General features: G+C 34.7%; 1 protein-coding gene and 1 long non-coding RNA gene across 2 annotated transcripts; one reads left to right on the forward strand and one right to left on the reverse strand.

Moving 5' to 3' along the window:
• Positions 1-2658: 2658 nt before the first annotated feature.
• On the forward strand, positions 2659-3352 carry LOC149402261 (NAC domain-containing protein 82-like). Its single transcript, XM_089608291.1, has 3 exons — positions 2659-2845; positions 2923-3104; positions 3344-3352. Exons 1-3 carry the CDS (start codon positions 2659-2661, stop codon positions 3350-3352), a joined length of 378 nt encoding a protein of 125 aa, XP_089464417.1.
• Positions 3353-13763: 10411 nt separating this feature from the next.
• LOC149402262 (uncharacterized) lies at positions 13764-15677 on the reverse strand. Its single transcript, XR_016296205.1, has 4 exons — positions 15574-15677; positions 15179-15279; positions 14175-14289; positions 13764-14037 (listed from the first exon to the last, which is right to left on the reverse strand). It is a non-coding gene; the product is annotated as an uncharacterized LOC149402262 (long non-coding RNA).
• Between the last annotated feature and the right edge of the window lie 289 nt (positions 15678-15966).

A 15966-nucleotide genomic window follows, 5' to 3' on the forward strand; every position in this document is an offset into this window, starting at 1 on the left:
TATGAGCCCTAAGCACTGTTGTTTCCCTAGCGAAATATTCTTTTGTACGTACCTACTACAAAAGTATGCACAATCAATCGATTATGAAATCAACTCTTAGGATCTTCTTTCAGGAAGGCTGAATTTCGTGTCTGTGAATCACTTTCCGCTCAGATCATATCCTGAATTCCCAAGACATAAGTATTTTGGCAAGATAGTAGTCATTAACGAATGAGTCTAAGAACCCAGTAATATAACCTAGAAGTCTATGATCACTTCATGATTTAGATTGAGTCTCACTGTGACCATCATAGTGACCATGGTTAGTGTATCGCAAAGGTACTTAAATGACACATCAACAACCAAAGTCAATCCAGACCGTATACTTACGAAAAAGTGTAGAATGCTCCCACCAAGTGATCAACCTACACTTGTGTTCCACATATATGATTTTAGATACAACTATCTAGGCATGTATCAATCATCGACCACGTTTTATCTCATCGCCCGAACTTAGATGCCAAGCATGTAATTCAGTTTAATACGGAGGCTATTGATGATAGTTGTTATTGTTTTTCATTAGAAAACAACCTACTAATCATAAATGCTAATAAAGTAATCTTCTTATAGAATTCAGTAATCATTCATGTTTATTTTATTATCTTCAGTGGGCAATATTATTAACAAAGCTTACAATACAACCTTGTATAATTCAAGAAAATTGTATAATAATAAAAAAAAGAGAAAATTACTACTAATATGTTGATAAAATATGAACGAAAACAAACACACAAAACTAGATAAAATCAACAAAACAAATAAAAAGCAAAATAAAATAACAAACCAGATAGAAAGGTAAAAATAATATAAATAATAAGAGTTAATAAAAATAAAACCTGAAAAATAGTTTTCTCAAGATGTTTATATAAATTTTATTTTTTTTATTATTTTTTTAAACTATTTTCTCTTGAATTTATATTCACTTTTTTGTGGACTTTGTATACTGTAAAATAAATTGAATTAATAAGGTATAAAAAGGAGAACAACATGTAACTTAGAAAAAAAAATTGTTTTCATTACGATAGTGTTATAATATTTTTAATGTTTATAAAACAAATTTTGCACTTATTTTTTAACGTTAAATGCTAGTTTTTTTTTTTTTTAATTCAAATTCGCACTTTAATTTGGTTACCCAAAATTGCACCTCAACAAAATAGGCATTGTGACCCAAACAACCCATTTAATGTAGGTGTTTTATTTTAAAATAAATTGAAGGGAATTGAAAAAAAAAACAACTGGCCTTTTTTTTAGTGGAGCCTTGTGCCGTTTCCCCACTCATCCCACCATTGACCTGGGCCTAAGAATGTACATGAAGAACTTAAACAACAATTTCAAGACTAGTGTTGCATACACAGTCTCAGGCAGCTCCCAGAATAGTCGAGGGTTCAACTTTCAGAACCAATCCAAAGTCGATGAAACTTTAACAGATTAGAAGGGCACAAGTAAGAGGATTTAGTGCCGAAAATTTCATGGTTTTGGTAACATCCAAGCATGCTGTGCCAACACCCTCATAATATATGTTTGAAAATAATATGAATTAATGACATTTTTGGCCCCTCGTCTTGGACCTCTTTAACACTTTGGTCCCTGATGAAAAAACCCTGCAGTCTTGGCCCATTATGACCAGACAATTTTCATATTTGGTACTTCTGTTAAATTTTCTGTCAAAATTGCCGGAAAACGATCATGTGTCTGTCACGTGTTAATTTAAAGAAGGGTATTGCAGTAAATTAACATTATATATAAAAAAAAAAAATTAAAGCCCTCTCTCTCTCTCTCTGTCTTCTCTTCATTAAACCCTCGGCCGAGAACCCACTCCCACTCGGAGAACTCCAAACCCTCGGCCTCGCACCTCCGCCACCGCCGACCACTCCCACTCCGAGTAAATTAAAGGAGAGCCACTCCGCCTCGCACCTCCGCCACCGCCGACCACTCCCACTCCCACTCGGAGAACTCCAAACCCTCGGCCGAGAACCCCAACCGATGGCCCGCTCGGGCCCGCCTCTCCCTCACCCGAAGCGTCGATTTCGGCGCCGCCGCTGACTCCTGGAGGCTCGCCCCCCTCGGATCTGACTCCTGGAGGCTCGCCCCCCTCGGATCTGACTCCTGGAGGCTCGCCCAACCCCACGCCTTTCTCCTGCTCCGCCGCCACGGCGACCTCATCTCCGGCGCGAATTTCCGACCTCGCTTCACCCATCGCCAAGCTCCGCCGCCGAGTTCGCCGCCGTCTCCGAGCCCGCCGACCTAGTTCGTCAAGTCATTCTCTGCGCTCACGCCATCGTTCACACAGACACTTTCGAAACAGGCTTTCTCGCCGCCGTCACGGCGGTTCTCTGCGGCGTCTTGTTCTTCTTCAGACTCTCGGACTTGTCCGAAACCCTAATATCTCGATTACCTCCAGGACCAAGAATCGCTCGCGGTTCGCAGACCGGTGACTGAAGCTTCGTCGCCACAGACATTTCCGATGAATTTGAGCTCTGAGTATGAATGAACGGGGAGTTTGTTCTTGTGTGGCACTGGAGGTAAAATTGGGAGAGCAGACGAGGGTAAAAATGTCAAAAGAGAAGGTTCTTTTGCGAGAATCGAAATGGAGCTGAGAACTTGGAGAACAGAGCAACCATGGGAAGTGTGAGAGAAGATTCAGAGCGAGCACAAAACGACGAAATAGAAAGAAGTTTTCGATTTCATCCAACTGATGTTGAGCTCGTTAAGTTCTATCTGAAGAGAAAGGTTTTGGGTAAAACCTTTTCTGTTGAAGCCGTGACAGAGCTTGATATTTACAAGTACGACCCATGTGATCTTCCTGGTAATTAATCCATTTGTTCCTCTTTTGTTTTTGAATTTTGTATGTCTTCTTGATCTAGTTTGTGAGTTAACTCGGAGACCTAAAATGGTACTTCTTTTGCCCGAGAGAGAGGAAATACTTGTCTGGGACGAGAATGAAGAGGGCCACTGAATTCGGGTACCGGAAAACTACGGGGAAGGATAGGCCTGTCACGTACAACGGCGAAGTTGTGGGGATGATAAAGACCCTTGTTTTTCACCGAGGTAAAACGCCGAACGAGGTAAAGACCCTTGTTTTGTCGAGCTCGGTTGATGGTGCGTGAGTGCGTGACTGAAGAAGAAGAAGATATTTGTTTTTATTTTTAGAATTCTTATTTTTATTTATATTTATTTTATTAATTTTAATTATAATATGATTTATTTTTTAATTTATTATTAAATTACGATTTTGTCCTCATTTAAAAGTCACGTGATGCGCACATGATCCATTTTTCATCTGTTTTGACGGTTTTTTTAACAGAAGGACTGAGAGTGAAAAAGCGACTATCATAATGGGCCAAGATTGCCAGTTTTTTTAATCAGGGACCAATGTGTTAAAGAGGTCAAAGACGAGGGGCCAAAAATGTCATTAATTCAAATAATATATGTATGATTAATTTTGGAACTTACAATCATGATGAAATTCTATCTATCCGAAAAATGACGAGCGGTAATCATGACCTTGGTTAGTAAGGAGAAGCCTCTATGTTAAAAACTGTGTTTATTCATAGTACAATCATGACAAACTGCTGACTGTTGCAAAATCTATCGCAATAGCTTCTGCGATACATGTCAGAATTGTTAGAAAACAGTGTGTCTCCAATTACTGCGAAAAGAGAGGCCTCATCAAAATGTGGTGCTATAAGCTCCAACAAGATATGAATGAGTAGAGAAATAAGATAATAGTAAATGTAATGTTACTGCGGGACAAGTTACGAAAGCCTTAGACGGTTCAAAGTTTGAATCACTTAGTTGTGCAATTCGTGATCTATTATGGACTCAAGAACAAGTGCGGAATTTTTTTTGCTTGAGTACACTATTGTTGAGGTATGAGACTTTTTACCTCAAGTGCAAGTTGTCGTGCTTGATTTTTTCATTTGTCTTTGCCGGGCATTCTTTAAGTTTTCTATTGTTGCCTAGCTTATTTATTACTAATCTCGCTTTCATAAAATAAATAAACAAATAAAAAAAATTGAAAAGGGGAAAATAAATTAGGACACTTTATTTCAAGAAAAGCTATCTTTATTTAGGAATTTTAAATAGATCACTCATCCTCCATCTTCCACCGGCATTCATGAATCCTCTGTCGAAATCGCCGGTTCCTTGTCCTGGGACTGCCTCGTTGTGGTGTTACCTGACCTGGTCTCTCAAGCTCGTGTCAGCAAGCTTCATCGTCGATGTCCCACATCTCAATCATCAACTACTGAGACTCATTTATGTACCGCTTTAGGTCTGCCGCTATCGCAGGAGAGACCGCGGGCACTAAACATGGGGAGGCCATAATGTTTGCTTCAGGGGGATCCATGCATAGTGCGTTCTTCTTGTGGTTTATTTTGTAATCGCTGGCTTCTTTTGACATCTGTTCTTGATCCAAATTCTTGCTGATGTCTGGTACTTTTCCAAGACTCTTGATGTTTAGGCTCCGTTTGGAACTCGGAAAATAGGAGGGAAAGGAAAATGGAAATCCCTCCTATTTTACTTAGGTTGTTTGGATTGAGGAAAATATGGTAGAAAAAAATATGATGGAAAATGCGAGGGAAAATGTATAACTAAAATGAGGATTTCATTTTCCTTCGAAAATCAAATGGAAAATGAGAATCTCCCCACATTTGTCAATGAGGGAATCACATTTGTCTAGGGTAAAAATGTAAAACTTTTTAAAAATGGGCAAAAAATGTAAATAAAAAAATTTAAGGGGGGCTTATTAAAAAAAATCATGGTAAAAATGAAAAATTTGTAAAAAAAATGGGTCAAAAGTGTAAATTTTTTAGGGTAAAAATGTAAAACTTTTTAAAAATGGGCAAAAAATGTAAATAAAAAAATTTAGGGTGCTAATTAAAAAAATCATTGGTAAAAATGAAATTTTTTAAAAAAAAATGGGTCAAAGTGTAAATTTTGTAGGGTAAAAATGTAAAACTTTTTAAAAATGGGCAAAAAATGTAAATAAAAAAAATTTGAGGGGGAGGGGGCTAGAGCCCACCCTGGACTTGAGTTAGCTCCGTCCCTAGTCTCATCGTTACTTTCCCGTCAATTTTCTCTCATATTTTCTATGACTTTCAAACACAATTAGAATTTTGACATTTTCTATTATTTTCTCTTACATTTTCACTTTCTCTATTATTTTCACTTTCTCTCTTATTTTTCGAGTTCCAAACGGAGCCTTAGTCTCTAGTACTTGGTCGTTAGTTATCGGTGGTATTTTGGATGGGTTAGTTTTAGGCAAAAAGGGGAAGATATTTTACAAGGTTACTACACATTTTATTGCCATTCTTAATGAGTATTTATTATCTTTCTTGCCAAGCTATTTATTTGCGTTCTTGTCGCGATTCCACGATTTCAAAAAACGTATCTTTGTTTTGCCTTACAACGCAAAAGGGGGAGATGGCTATTTCATTTATTGGCGATGTTAATTCGGAAAATTAATTATATATTGTGACAATATTTTATTGAATTTGATCAGAATACGTTTGTGGAAGTTTCATAAAGTGTTACAGATTATGTCGCAACAATAAATGCGATAGATTTGGTGATCGTCTTTGGTTGACTTTTCAAATCCAATTATGATCATATTTTCATCGAGATTTTAAGGACCACAAGCTAGAAATCGATTTTGGAAGACCTAATTCGCTAGTATATAGATAGATCTTTGGTTTATAAAATCCTCTACGCGTTCGTAGTTTTTATTTAAGAAATTTTCTTTATTTTGGAACTTTTCTAAATTATTTGAGAGCCTTGAACGTGTTTTTCAAAGGTTTCTTGTTGTTCTCTAGCGTGGGCAAAGACCCCTTAGATGTAAGCATAACTTGCCGAACTGGGTTATCAACTTGTTTGTCATTTATTATCCCGCACTTACTTCTTTCTTGTTGATATCTCGTTAAATTCAATAATTGTAGTATTGCAACAATTTCTAAGACATTTGCACAAATTGAGTAATTGATTTATATACATACATATATATATATATATATATATATATATATATATATTATGAAAAGTTCTCCAATGTTGTAGCGTTATTTTGCAACATCGATGTTGTAGGCTGAGCCGTTCAATAAAAAATAAACGATCTGAATTATATTAGACGGATTATAAACAAATAAGGATGTTTGTATACTAGCATAACTCGTTTGCAGTGTGAACACTTATATATTACGAAATTACTAAAGTATACTTTTATGTCTCTGCGCTTTGTCTTCTTTGGAAATCCATTTAAAAAGGCCTAAATGGATTTATTTACTTTAGAGTAAAATATTCAGTTCATATATGATATTTCTTTACTTCTCACTTTAGAATATATTAATCATGATTAATATAGAATATCTCCATGATATTCTCAATAAATAACATCATTAATATGTATTTATTTCTCACAATAAGAGATACTATTCTATAAATAGGATAGTAGAGAATATCTCCATGATATTCTCAATAAATAACATAATTAATATATTATTTGTTTCTGACAATAGGATATACTATTCCATAAAATGAAAAGCAGAGAATATCTCCATCATACTCTCATAAATAATTACTATAATAAATACTCACAAAATCAAATCATATTTAATAGAGAAAATGGTGGCAAAAGTCACCAAACTCTTACGTTAGTTGCAGTTCAGTCCTCATTCTTTTTTTTCCGATGAGAAAAATCACTTAACTCTGATTCTAGTTGCACCGTCACTCCTTTGACGTTAAAATTAGACAGCATGCCACATGTCACGATCTTAAGCTATGAAGACAATTTATATTTATTTGTTTTAAAAAAAATTATTAGACTAAACACCAATTATTATTTGAGGATGAGGATGTGGAAGAGGTGGGAGACGAAGCAGACGAGAGCTTCTCGTTCGCCGAAATTGAAACCGAAGTTCGTCATTCTGCGTTATGGTCTTGAAGTTTGTCATGACGGAAAAGTGCAGACAAGATCCGATTTCGTATCCGGCTCATCTCCGTTGCCTCCCCGTCCTGAAATCTGGCTCGTCTCATCTCTGCGATTGATCGGAGTATTGACACAACACACTGGAAAAGAAAATAAATGGCTGGAATCGAGGAGGACTGATTATGGGTTTCAATTTTTTTTAACTCCAGTAAAACATTGATGCAAGCCTGAAACACCTAAAAGAAAGAAAAATTCTCCCTCGAACAGAATCACACTGAATCGCGAAAATCCTCACTCGACTGTTCAGAGAATGCCCCTCACAAGCAACAAATAGGAATTGAATGCCGATCGAACGCGAAATCGGCATCCGAAAAAATACAATCGGCCGACTTTAACTTTATTGGGCGATTTTCTATTCACTCCAGGCTTCAGAGTTCGAGTTCATCGGAGACAAATTAATATGGCTGTGACGATATGCGGTCAATTGCGATGTTGTGATGCGGTGCCGATAAAGAAGGAATGGGATTGAAGTTATGAAGACCTTTATTTTCTCTTGCAACTCGATGCAGCCCTCATGCTTCTCCCAAATCCACGAAGAAGCTTCTTCTTCGCCCCAGTCTCCCTCTCCCTCTTATTTTTATTTTCATGAATGGTTGTTTACATGGTGTTGATGATTAAATGTCTTGAACGACCAAAAGAGATAAATGGTTTGATTATTATTTTTCCTTTTTTATTTTTTTTATTGTTTTCTTATTTAAAAAACTTATTAAATTGTTTCTCAGCCTTACAGGTGTGGTTCTGTTAAATTTTAACGTCAAGGGAGTGACGGTGCAACTAGAATCAGAGTTTAGTGATTTTTCCCGTCGAAAAAAAAGATTGAGGACTGAACTGCAACTAACGTAAGAGTTTGGTGATTTTTGCCGCCATTTTCTCTATTTAATATATAATATTTATTGCCTATTTGAGAAAAGTTCCAATACAATTAGGCGTTGATCAAACAAATCAAAAGCCCATGTACCATGATGTACACGTTTACCACAAGCCTTATTAGGCCTTGTGAATTGATTTAAATTGCTCTATTACAAGTCAATTTAAATCTAAGTGATATTTCGAAGTTACTTAAACACATAATAACTTATTTGTCAAATACTTTATTACGAATGCGAAAGAAATTGCAACCGAATTGCAGTAATGATAGTGTACTCAATTATCTAATTATTACGAGCATCTTTATCCATCTTATCAGAGCCACCTTGGGGACTATGGACCTGGTAACTGAAGCTCCTACGCATACGAACAAAATAGACAAAATTTTTATTTTCTCTTATTCATTCGATTCGTCAATTTCAACGTCACTGTATAATATGAGCCGAGACTGCACTCTTCTTGTTACTAGAATTATATTTTACTCGATGTATATGAGCGTCCATTGATATAGTCAATACATGAGCTTAATGCTCCAGGTTCAACTCATATCAAGAAAGGTTAATCGTTTCGTTATACATTTCTTGATATATATGAGCCCTAAGCATCGTTGCTTCTTCACGAAATATTCTTTCGTACGTACTTACTAAAAAGTGCGCACAATCAATCGGTTCTGGAATCAACTCTTAGGTGAGTGAACATTGACCTTCTTTCAGGCTGGATTCTGTATTATGATCCTGAATTCCCAAGACATAATTATTTAGGCATCTTCAAGTAGTCATTATTGAATGAGTCAAAGAACCTAATAATACAATCTTGAAGTCCGTGACCACTTCAAGATTTAGATTAAGTTATTGTGACCATCGTAGCGACCCCGGTTAGTATGGTGTAATGGTGCATAAACAACACATCAACAAACAAAGTCAGTCCAGATCGTACACATACTAAATGTGTAGAATGCTTTCCCCCCTCCCCCCCATGTGATCAACATTTCACTTGTGTTCCACATATATGATTTTAGATCCAGCTATCCAAGGCATGGATCAATCACCGATCACGTTTTAGCTCATCGCCCGAACTTATGTCCAGCATGTAATTCAGTTTAATATGAAGGCTATAGATGATAGTTGTTATTGATTCTAACTACAAAACAACCCACTAATCATTGCTAATAAAGTAAATTTCATATTATGTTAAAAAAATCATTCATGTTAATTTTATTATCTTAATGGGCAATATTCCTAACAATCTCCCACTTGACCATAGAAGATAAAGCAGTTCTTTATATCATTAACGCTAAACCATCGTACAACAGACGACGTAGATTTCTGACTAGGATTGAAATTCCCAACTCGTAGATTCTCACCTTAATTTATATATCTATCCATTATGCCAATCGATATCTATGTCTCATTTAACATTCTTCTAGTACATGCTTCTTTGTAAGTGATCTTTGGCTTACCAACTAAAGTCAAATAAAATTGTTCGTAATGAACTATTTACTATTGAACACATTAACATTTCACATATCTTTTAGATCATACACCAGACTTTATATCTTTAATATAACAAGTCTACCTATTCCTGGTGCACATCCCTTTCTGGCGCCAAGACTAGTTGCACTAGAGCATATTGAATCTTGCACCACTATCCATAGTGTGATTTATTGAACTTAAATTGTCCTTATTAGTCGTGTTCATATTCAATATACATATGACTAAGGATTTAATATATTTTAATAATCTAGTACCTCAATATTTCCAGAAATGTTAGCGTTTAACACTTTATTATTTCTCAAAAAATTACTTTTGTCAAAGGTTTATTTATCAATCCCTTTAATGATATAGCCTCGTCAATCGAGCTTATACCTTATTTCAATAAGTATAGCTGAGATAAAATGGAACAAGCTTGTCGTTTCTAAACTTTAAGTTATAGAAACAGTTAGCTCAGTCAATTTACTTGTGTCATAATTAAGTCAACCATTAAATGGTAATAACTTCATGCATGACACAGATTTAGGAGTCACACGAATCGTTCATTTCCAAATTTTGATTCTTCGTGAACCTCATATAGAATTATACTTGGTTTATACAGCACTTGGATCAACTTTTCACTTTTCTGATCCATGTCATAAGTTTATTCGAACATTATCCAATGTGGACTGTTCATCTTCTTAGTTCAAGATCCCGATGAATTAGTTCGTGGTATCAGATAGAAGAACAAGATCGTTGTTGATCTTTCCATTAAGTAGATCTTTCCATTAAGTAGATTTTTCCATTAAGTCAAATCCTTAGACGGTAGATCTACTAAAATCGAGTTTATGAATTTTGTAAGTTAGTTTGATCTTTTGTGATAATTTACAATCAAGTCTTTCCACTCGAAGAAATATCTTGTTGATAATAGTGGCAAGGTTTCAGTTAAGGATACTTCCACTTGCTTATTGAGAATAGTTGTAATGCTCCAGTTAAGGATGCTCCCACTCTCTCATAGAAGAATAGTGTCAAGGTTCCAATTAAGGATGCTCCCACTTGCTTATTGAATATTATGGCAAGGTTTTAGTTAAGGATGCTCCCATTCAATCAATACACTATCAACACTTGGTTTGTGTCTCCTTATTAACTTTCACTCGCACAAATATTTGTCGTGTTTAAGGTAATAATTATTTACACGCAATCATTGCTCTAAATAGTTCTTAACTTTAATCATAAAGTTACATTCAATATGAGAAATAAAGAAAACAATAAATACTAATTAAATTTCTAACATAGATTCATTACTTAGAAAATATAAATTGTGCAATTGATACCTTATAAACCGCCATTCAATTTTTTCATAGTTTATATCATTTGTTTCTACGGCAAACATTCATGCGTATCACTATCATAAATCATTCAATAAAAGAGAAGGATATATTTATCGACACAACCATGTGTTAAAAAATAATGAAATAAATCATAAAGAAAGATACGATTCATAATTTTTGTAATAGCCATAAAATGGTTACAATAAAAAAAAAATTGGATTATGATTCTGACATATCACGAGATTCATAAATAAAAATTAAAACAATACATGAAAGTAACAAAACTAGCGGAATATTAGATCTTCAATTGGAGCATGAGCTTCTCTACAACTCGGGTTTGAATCCGACATTGTTAAGCAAGTTCCTCGACTCAATCGAGCTCCATCAAATCTGCTCTGCAACACAAAAGATGAATGCTCATGATTAATTGTCATAAAAAATAATTTTAGGATATCTTTAATCATGAATTTTAAGGTACCATACCATCATTCTTCTTATTGTTCTCATACTCGGTCAAGTACAAATGACAATGCCTCTTCCAATGACCTTTAATGCTGCAATGGTGACATTTACCAACGCTTCTTTTCTTTCCATTTTCCATTCCTCTTGAATTTTCTATTTTCCTTCTTAGCATGAGCATTCCCATTTGAAGTACTAGGATGTACTTTAGATGACTCAGCACCAGAAGACCATTTCTTCTTGCTTTTAGGCGAGGAACCTTTGTCAGCATAGTGAGCCGACCTCTTGTTCTTCCCATGTTAAGAAATAGACTCAAAAGTCTGTAATTCATTCAACGGCTGAAACAATCCATAACTCAACTTAATCACTCGATAGGGAGTTCAACATGATTCTCACTTGAGTAACCTCATCCATCTGGGCAGCTATGGAGTTCAACTTTGGTAGAGTAATTAGTCATTTTCATGACATGATCCCTTACCCGAGTCTCCGTCATCATCCTAGTGCTAGTGCACTTACGGGTGAGTTCTATGCGGGCTTGCTCGTTTTGCATCCCTAACACTTCTTGTAGCGAGTCAAGGATCTCCACAACAATCTCTTTCCCTTCCATATTGGTTCGCAACGCAGTAGATATACTCGCGAACATGTAGGCGACGACCTTGTTATTGGCCATGACCCACTTGTCATAATCCTCTCTTTAGTTTCTAAAGGCATTAGCACCAGGAAAGGGAGGTCTATCTTCCGTGAGGAGAAATCATATGCTTTCACACACCAACATAATATTTAGGTTTGACTTTCATTTAGGAAAGTTCTCACCAGTGAGAACGTCTTTCGACAACAGAGCCGTAATATAGTTTGACATGATTACTGAATAAATAAAAGGACTAAATTAGAAAATTGAAAAGAAATAACTATCGAAAGATTTAGGAAATAAAAACATAAAGCACATGAGTACGGAATAAAATACTAATGTTAAAAGAACTCAGTTTTTATGTTCCTCACTAATTCGAACAATAGTCACCCCTTGCATTGGGGATATAGCAGGTGACACCTAGCCAAAAATGAGAACCATTTCAAATTAATGAGCAATTATCGTTCGTGTACTTCTTCATAACTATGCTCTACCAATTTTTTAGAAATAGCGGCCACATGCAACAATTAAATTTTCCATGCATGAGTCGACCCAACATTTGGCACAGATAAAGAATTAACCCGAACGAGCTAACAAGGGTTAGCCAAGAACATATCCTCTTCTGCCTATCGTCAGAGACTCAATCTTGTTATTGGAATCAGAAAAGGGCATCCGTTCGGAACGTCTAATCATAGCATTCACGAAGAAGAGTTGCTAACACGAGGCGATCTTTCATCATCATGGTGTTGGTATCAATGTTGGAGGCCAATAAATTGACTCAATATACTTTTAGTATTTTAATTTTCCTAGCATTAATCGTTAATCTAGGTGAGTCACTTTTAGATTTACTAATCTCGATTATAAAGCTCTTATTGGTCTTTCGACAAAGCTTGCCTGATCCGTTCCACTTATTCATTAAAACTTATTTCTAATTAATTAGATGTTTTACATAAATAATGCCTTTGCATAATAATAAACCCCGAAGATAAATCAAGTTTTAATAAAACAAGCAAGGCAAGCATAATCAATTCAAATGCAAGAATATTAAGTAAATAATAATCAAGTAATGGTTCGTTATAAAGAATGATCAATTTATTATTTTGAAAAAACATTTGAAACTAAAATTGACATTGAAAAAATTCTAGCCCAAAACATTTTGACTTTATTTTAATTTCAAATATGTTAATTGTTTTTCTAAAATAAAAGATTTCCATTAAATGAGGATTTACAACAAATCAATTCAAATTTATTTGTTACCTTTTAAATTAGGATTTGCAACCCATAAACCAAATCCAATAAAATCTTTTAATTAATAAACGATCAAAGTAAATAAAATATTCTCGTATACACTTATAGAATATTATGAACATAATCTATATTTCATCAAACTAATGAATAGAGCTTTTAGAACGAATAAAAAAAATATTACGAACATGTTCTTAATTAATTTTAGCTTTGAAATAAAATGACAAATGATCAAACATATATCTTATATTTTGATAAACGTTTTAAATCGAAAACTGTGATTTTTGAGTCAAATGGTAAACTATGAGAATCTAAAACTAACTGTTATACCAATTGTTGTAAAAACAGGTCAATCGCTCTGATACCAATTGATAAACATGTATACCAATAACTTTATTTATCGTTTACAATTTTTATAAAAAATAATTGTTTACCGTTTGAAAAAAATAGTGTTTTGAAAGAATTTAAAATAACCCATATTTTTAAAATAGCGTACCCTAAAACCGTTATTTTTGCTATATTTATGCGTGAGCAATAAAAGCCCAAAGTTCAAAATAGAAAGCCGTCGAGTCAAAGCAACTCATATTTTTCTTAAAAAAAAAAATCTCGTGAATGATAAAAAAAAAAAAAAAAAACTTTTGATGAGCCTAAAAAGCAAATTTAAAAGTTTCCCATTGAAAAATAAACAATATTCAAGCTATGATGTCTTAATTGTTCAAAAACTTAAAAGATTGGAGAATAAAGAATATTCAAGCTATGATGTCATAATTGTTCAATATCTTAAGAGATGTCCAATCATATTGAATATGCAATACTTCCCGTTTGTACCACCAAAGAACAATGATGGCACATATGATCTGGGTAACTAGAAAATAGAACACACAAAATTACGCAGCGGGCCGGTTTGCAGCCTCTGTTTACACTAGTGGGGCTTCTTCACATGGAAGACTCTTAACGCCGACGCCTTAAAAGACCATGCAATCGGCTCTCCAACGTTTCCAAGTTCGCATATTCATCCTAGAATTAAGATTTGAAACAAACAAGACACATTCTGAACTCCGAAGTTGAAAAACACGATAATATAGGAAGACGAGGAACGGACGATTTTATCCTATATATAGTAGCGTACATTAAAAGAGAAAAGGAACACCAACCCGAGTATGAGCCCTTCTAAATAAAGCCTCCTCTAAGCGCTCCACAACTTCTCTAACCTTACTCCTTTGTGTCTCATTATTTGGTTGTTGCAACTTCTGAATTAGGATTTCAAAGCTACAAGTTGGAGAGAAAAGAAAAATCATTAGCCCTCAATTATTAGATCTTGTAGTTCGAACTTCGAAGACCAAATGCCTCATAGATAAACACTTCTACACACTTTTTATAATAAAATTAAAAAAAAATTGTAATTCTTTCAGAACAGCTCACAGAACTCCATAAAACAGGATAAACACAACAAAATTTTATTCACTGTCCCCAGTCTGCCCAGCAAATAAGAAACAACAAAAAGAAAAATAATGTGCATCATTTCACATAATTTTTTTTAGAAACTTGGAATTTATTAAAATAAGAAAAAGGTAACAATGCAAAGTGTCACGGAGACTGTGCTAAATATCTCAAACACTATGCTTTCTCGTCTAAAGAAAGATTTATTTATTTACTCATAAAAAAAAGACTGTCATTATAATTAATTATCGGTAAATTTAGAGTTGCAAAAACAGAGCATTTAAAACAGGAGACCAGCCAAATATCTTACAAATCCGAGAACAAGGCCACTTGAGGATTATCAGTGCTCAAAATATGCAAAATCCACGTCAAATGAATATATATTGACGAATTTTCATCTCCTTTTTAACTATACTTTTCAACCATGAGAGCGGTGTGAAGTAATGTTACACCCCAAAAAACAGTAATAACATTTTCCCCTTGGGCACCTTCTTTTATACGATTCGCTCAAAAGTAGAAGCAACAGGTTAGACATACATCCATTTTATATAAGTCATATATGGCACTCCAACACAAACACAGTCAACTACATTTAACACTTAAATAATCTATGCATGATCAACCCCCCATTTTCTGACATCAAATGAAAAACTGAAGTTAAACACATGCATTGTTCCGCAAATAATTAGATGTACGAAAGGAATACTAGTGTACTTACATCCGATCAGATACAATGGATCGTGTTTGATTCATATTAGGGTCCATGTTGTTCATCAGGCCTCCTAACTCCTCCATCTAAGGGGTGAGTATTTCCAATCGCTGTGCACATTGTCAGAGCAAGCGAATTCAATATAACGACGGTTGAATTAATATACATATATTAAATTAAAATCAAATACAGAAATTCGAAGCCTGTGTAAGAATAATATCAACCACGATTTCAAACAACAATTCAAAACTTCAATAAGAAAAATTGAATACGCGTGGTCATGGAAATTTAACAGATTGAGCCATTAATGAAGCTTAATCCGATACAATGAAGCAATGCTAATCAATCCCTGCCTCAAAGAATGAAAACAGCATTTAAATGGGGATTCCAAAGAAAAACCAAACCTGATATGGAGCGAAGCCGATCGGAAACCAAAATCGATTGAGGGAATCGGCGATGGTTTGCCGGGAATTTTGGGGAGAAAGAGAGAGAGAGAGAGTCGATTGAGAGAAAACGAACTAAGAAGCTTACAACACACGTAGAACCGAAAAGTTGAAGAATTGGGCTTCGTCGATAGCCCAAATCAAAAGTAAAGTCCAAGTCTTAAAGCAGCTTCATTCAAACTAAGGCCCCTAGTTTTATTTTCCTTATTGTTGCACCCCCATCTCTTCTTGTTGAGCTTAATTCTCCAAAATCCCCATCAAATGTTTTTATTATATAAATACTTTTTTTTATACAATATTTCCTTATTGCTTCCTATTTTATTTGACTTATTTTTCATTTTACATATTGATTTA

Source organism: Urtica dioica, chromosome 3 (assembly GCF_054948205.1).
Source record: "Urtica dioica subsp. dioica isolate 48M chromosome 3, U.dioica_male_clone48M_v1_H2, whole genome shotgun sequence".
NCBI classification, from domain to species: Eukaryota; Viridiplantae; Streptophyta; class Magnoliopsida; order Rosales; family Urticaceae; genus Urtica; species Urtica dioica.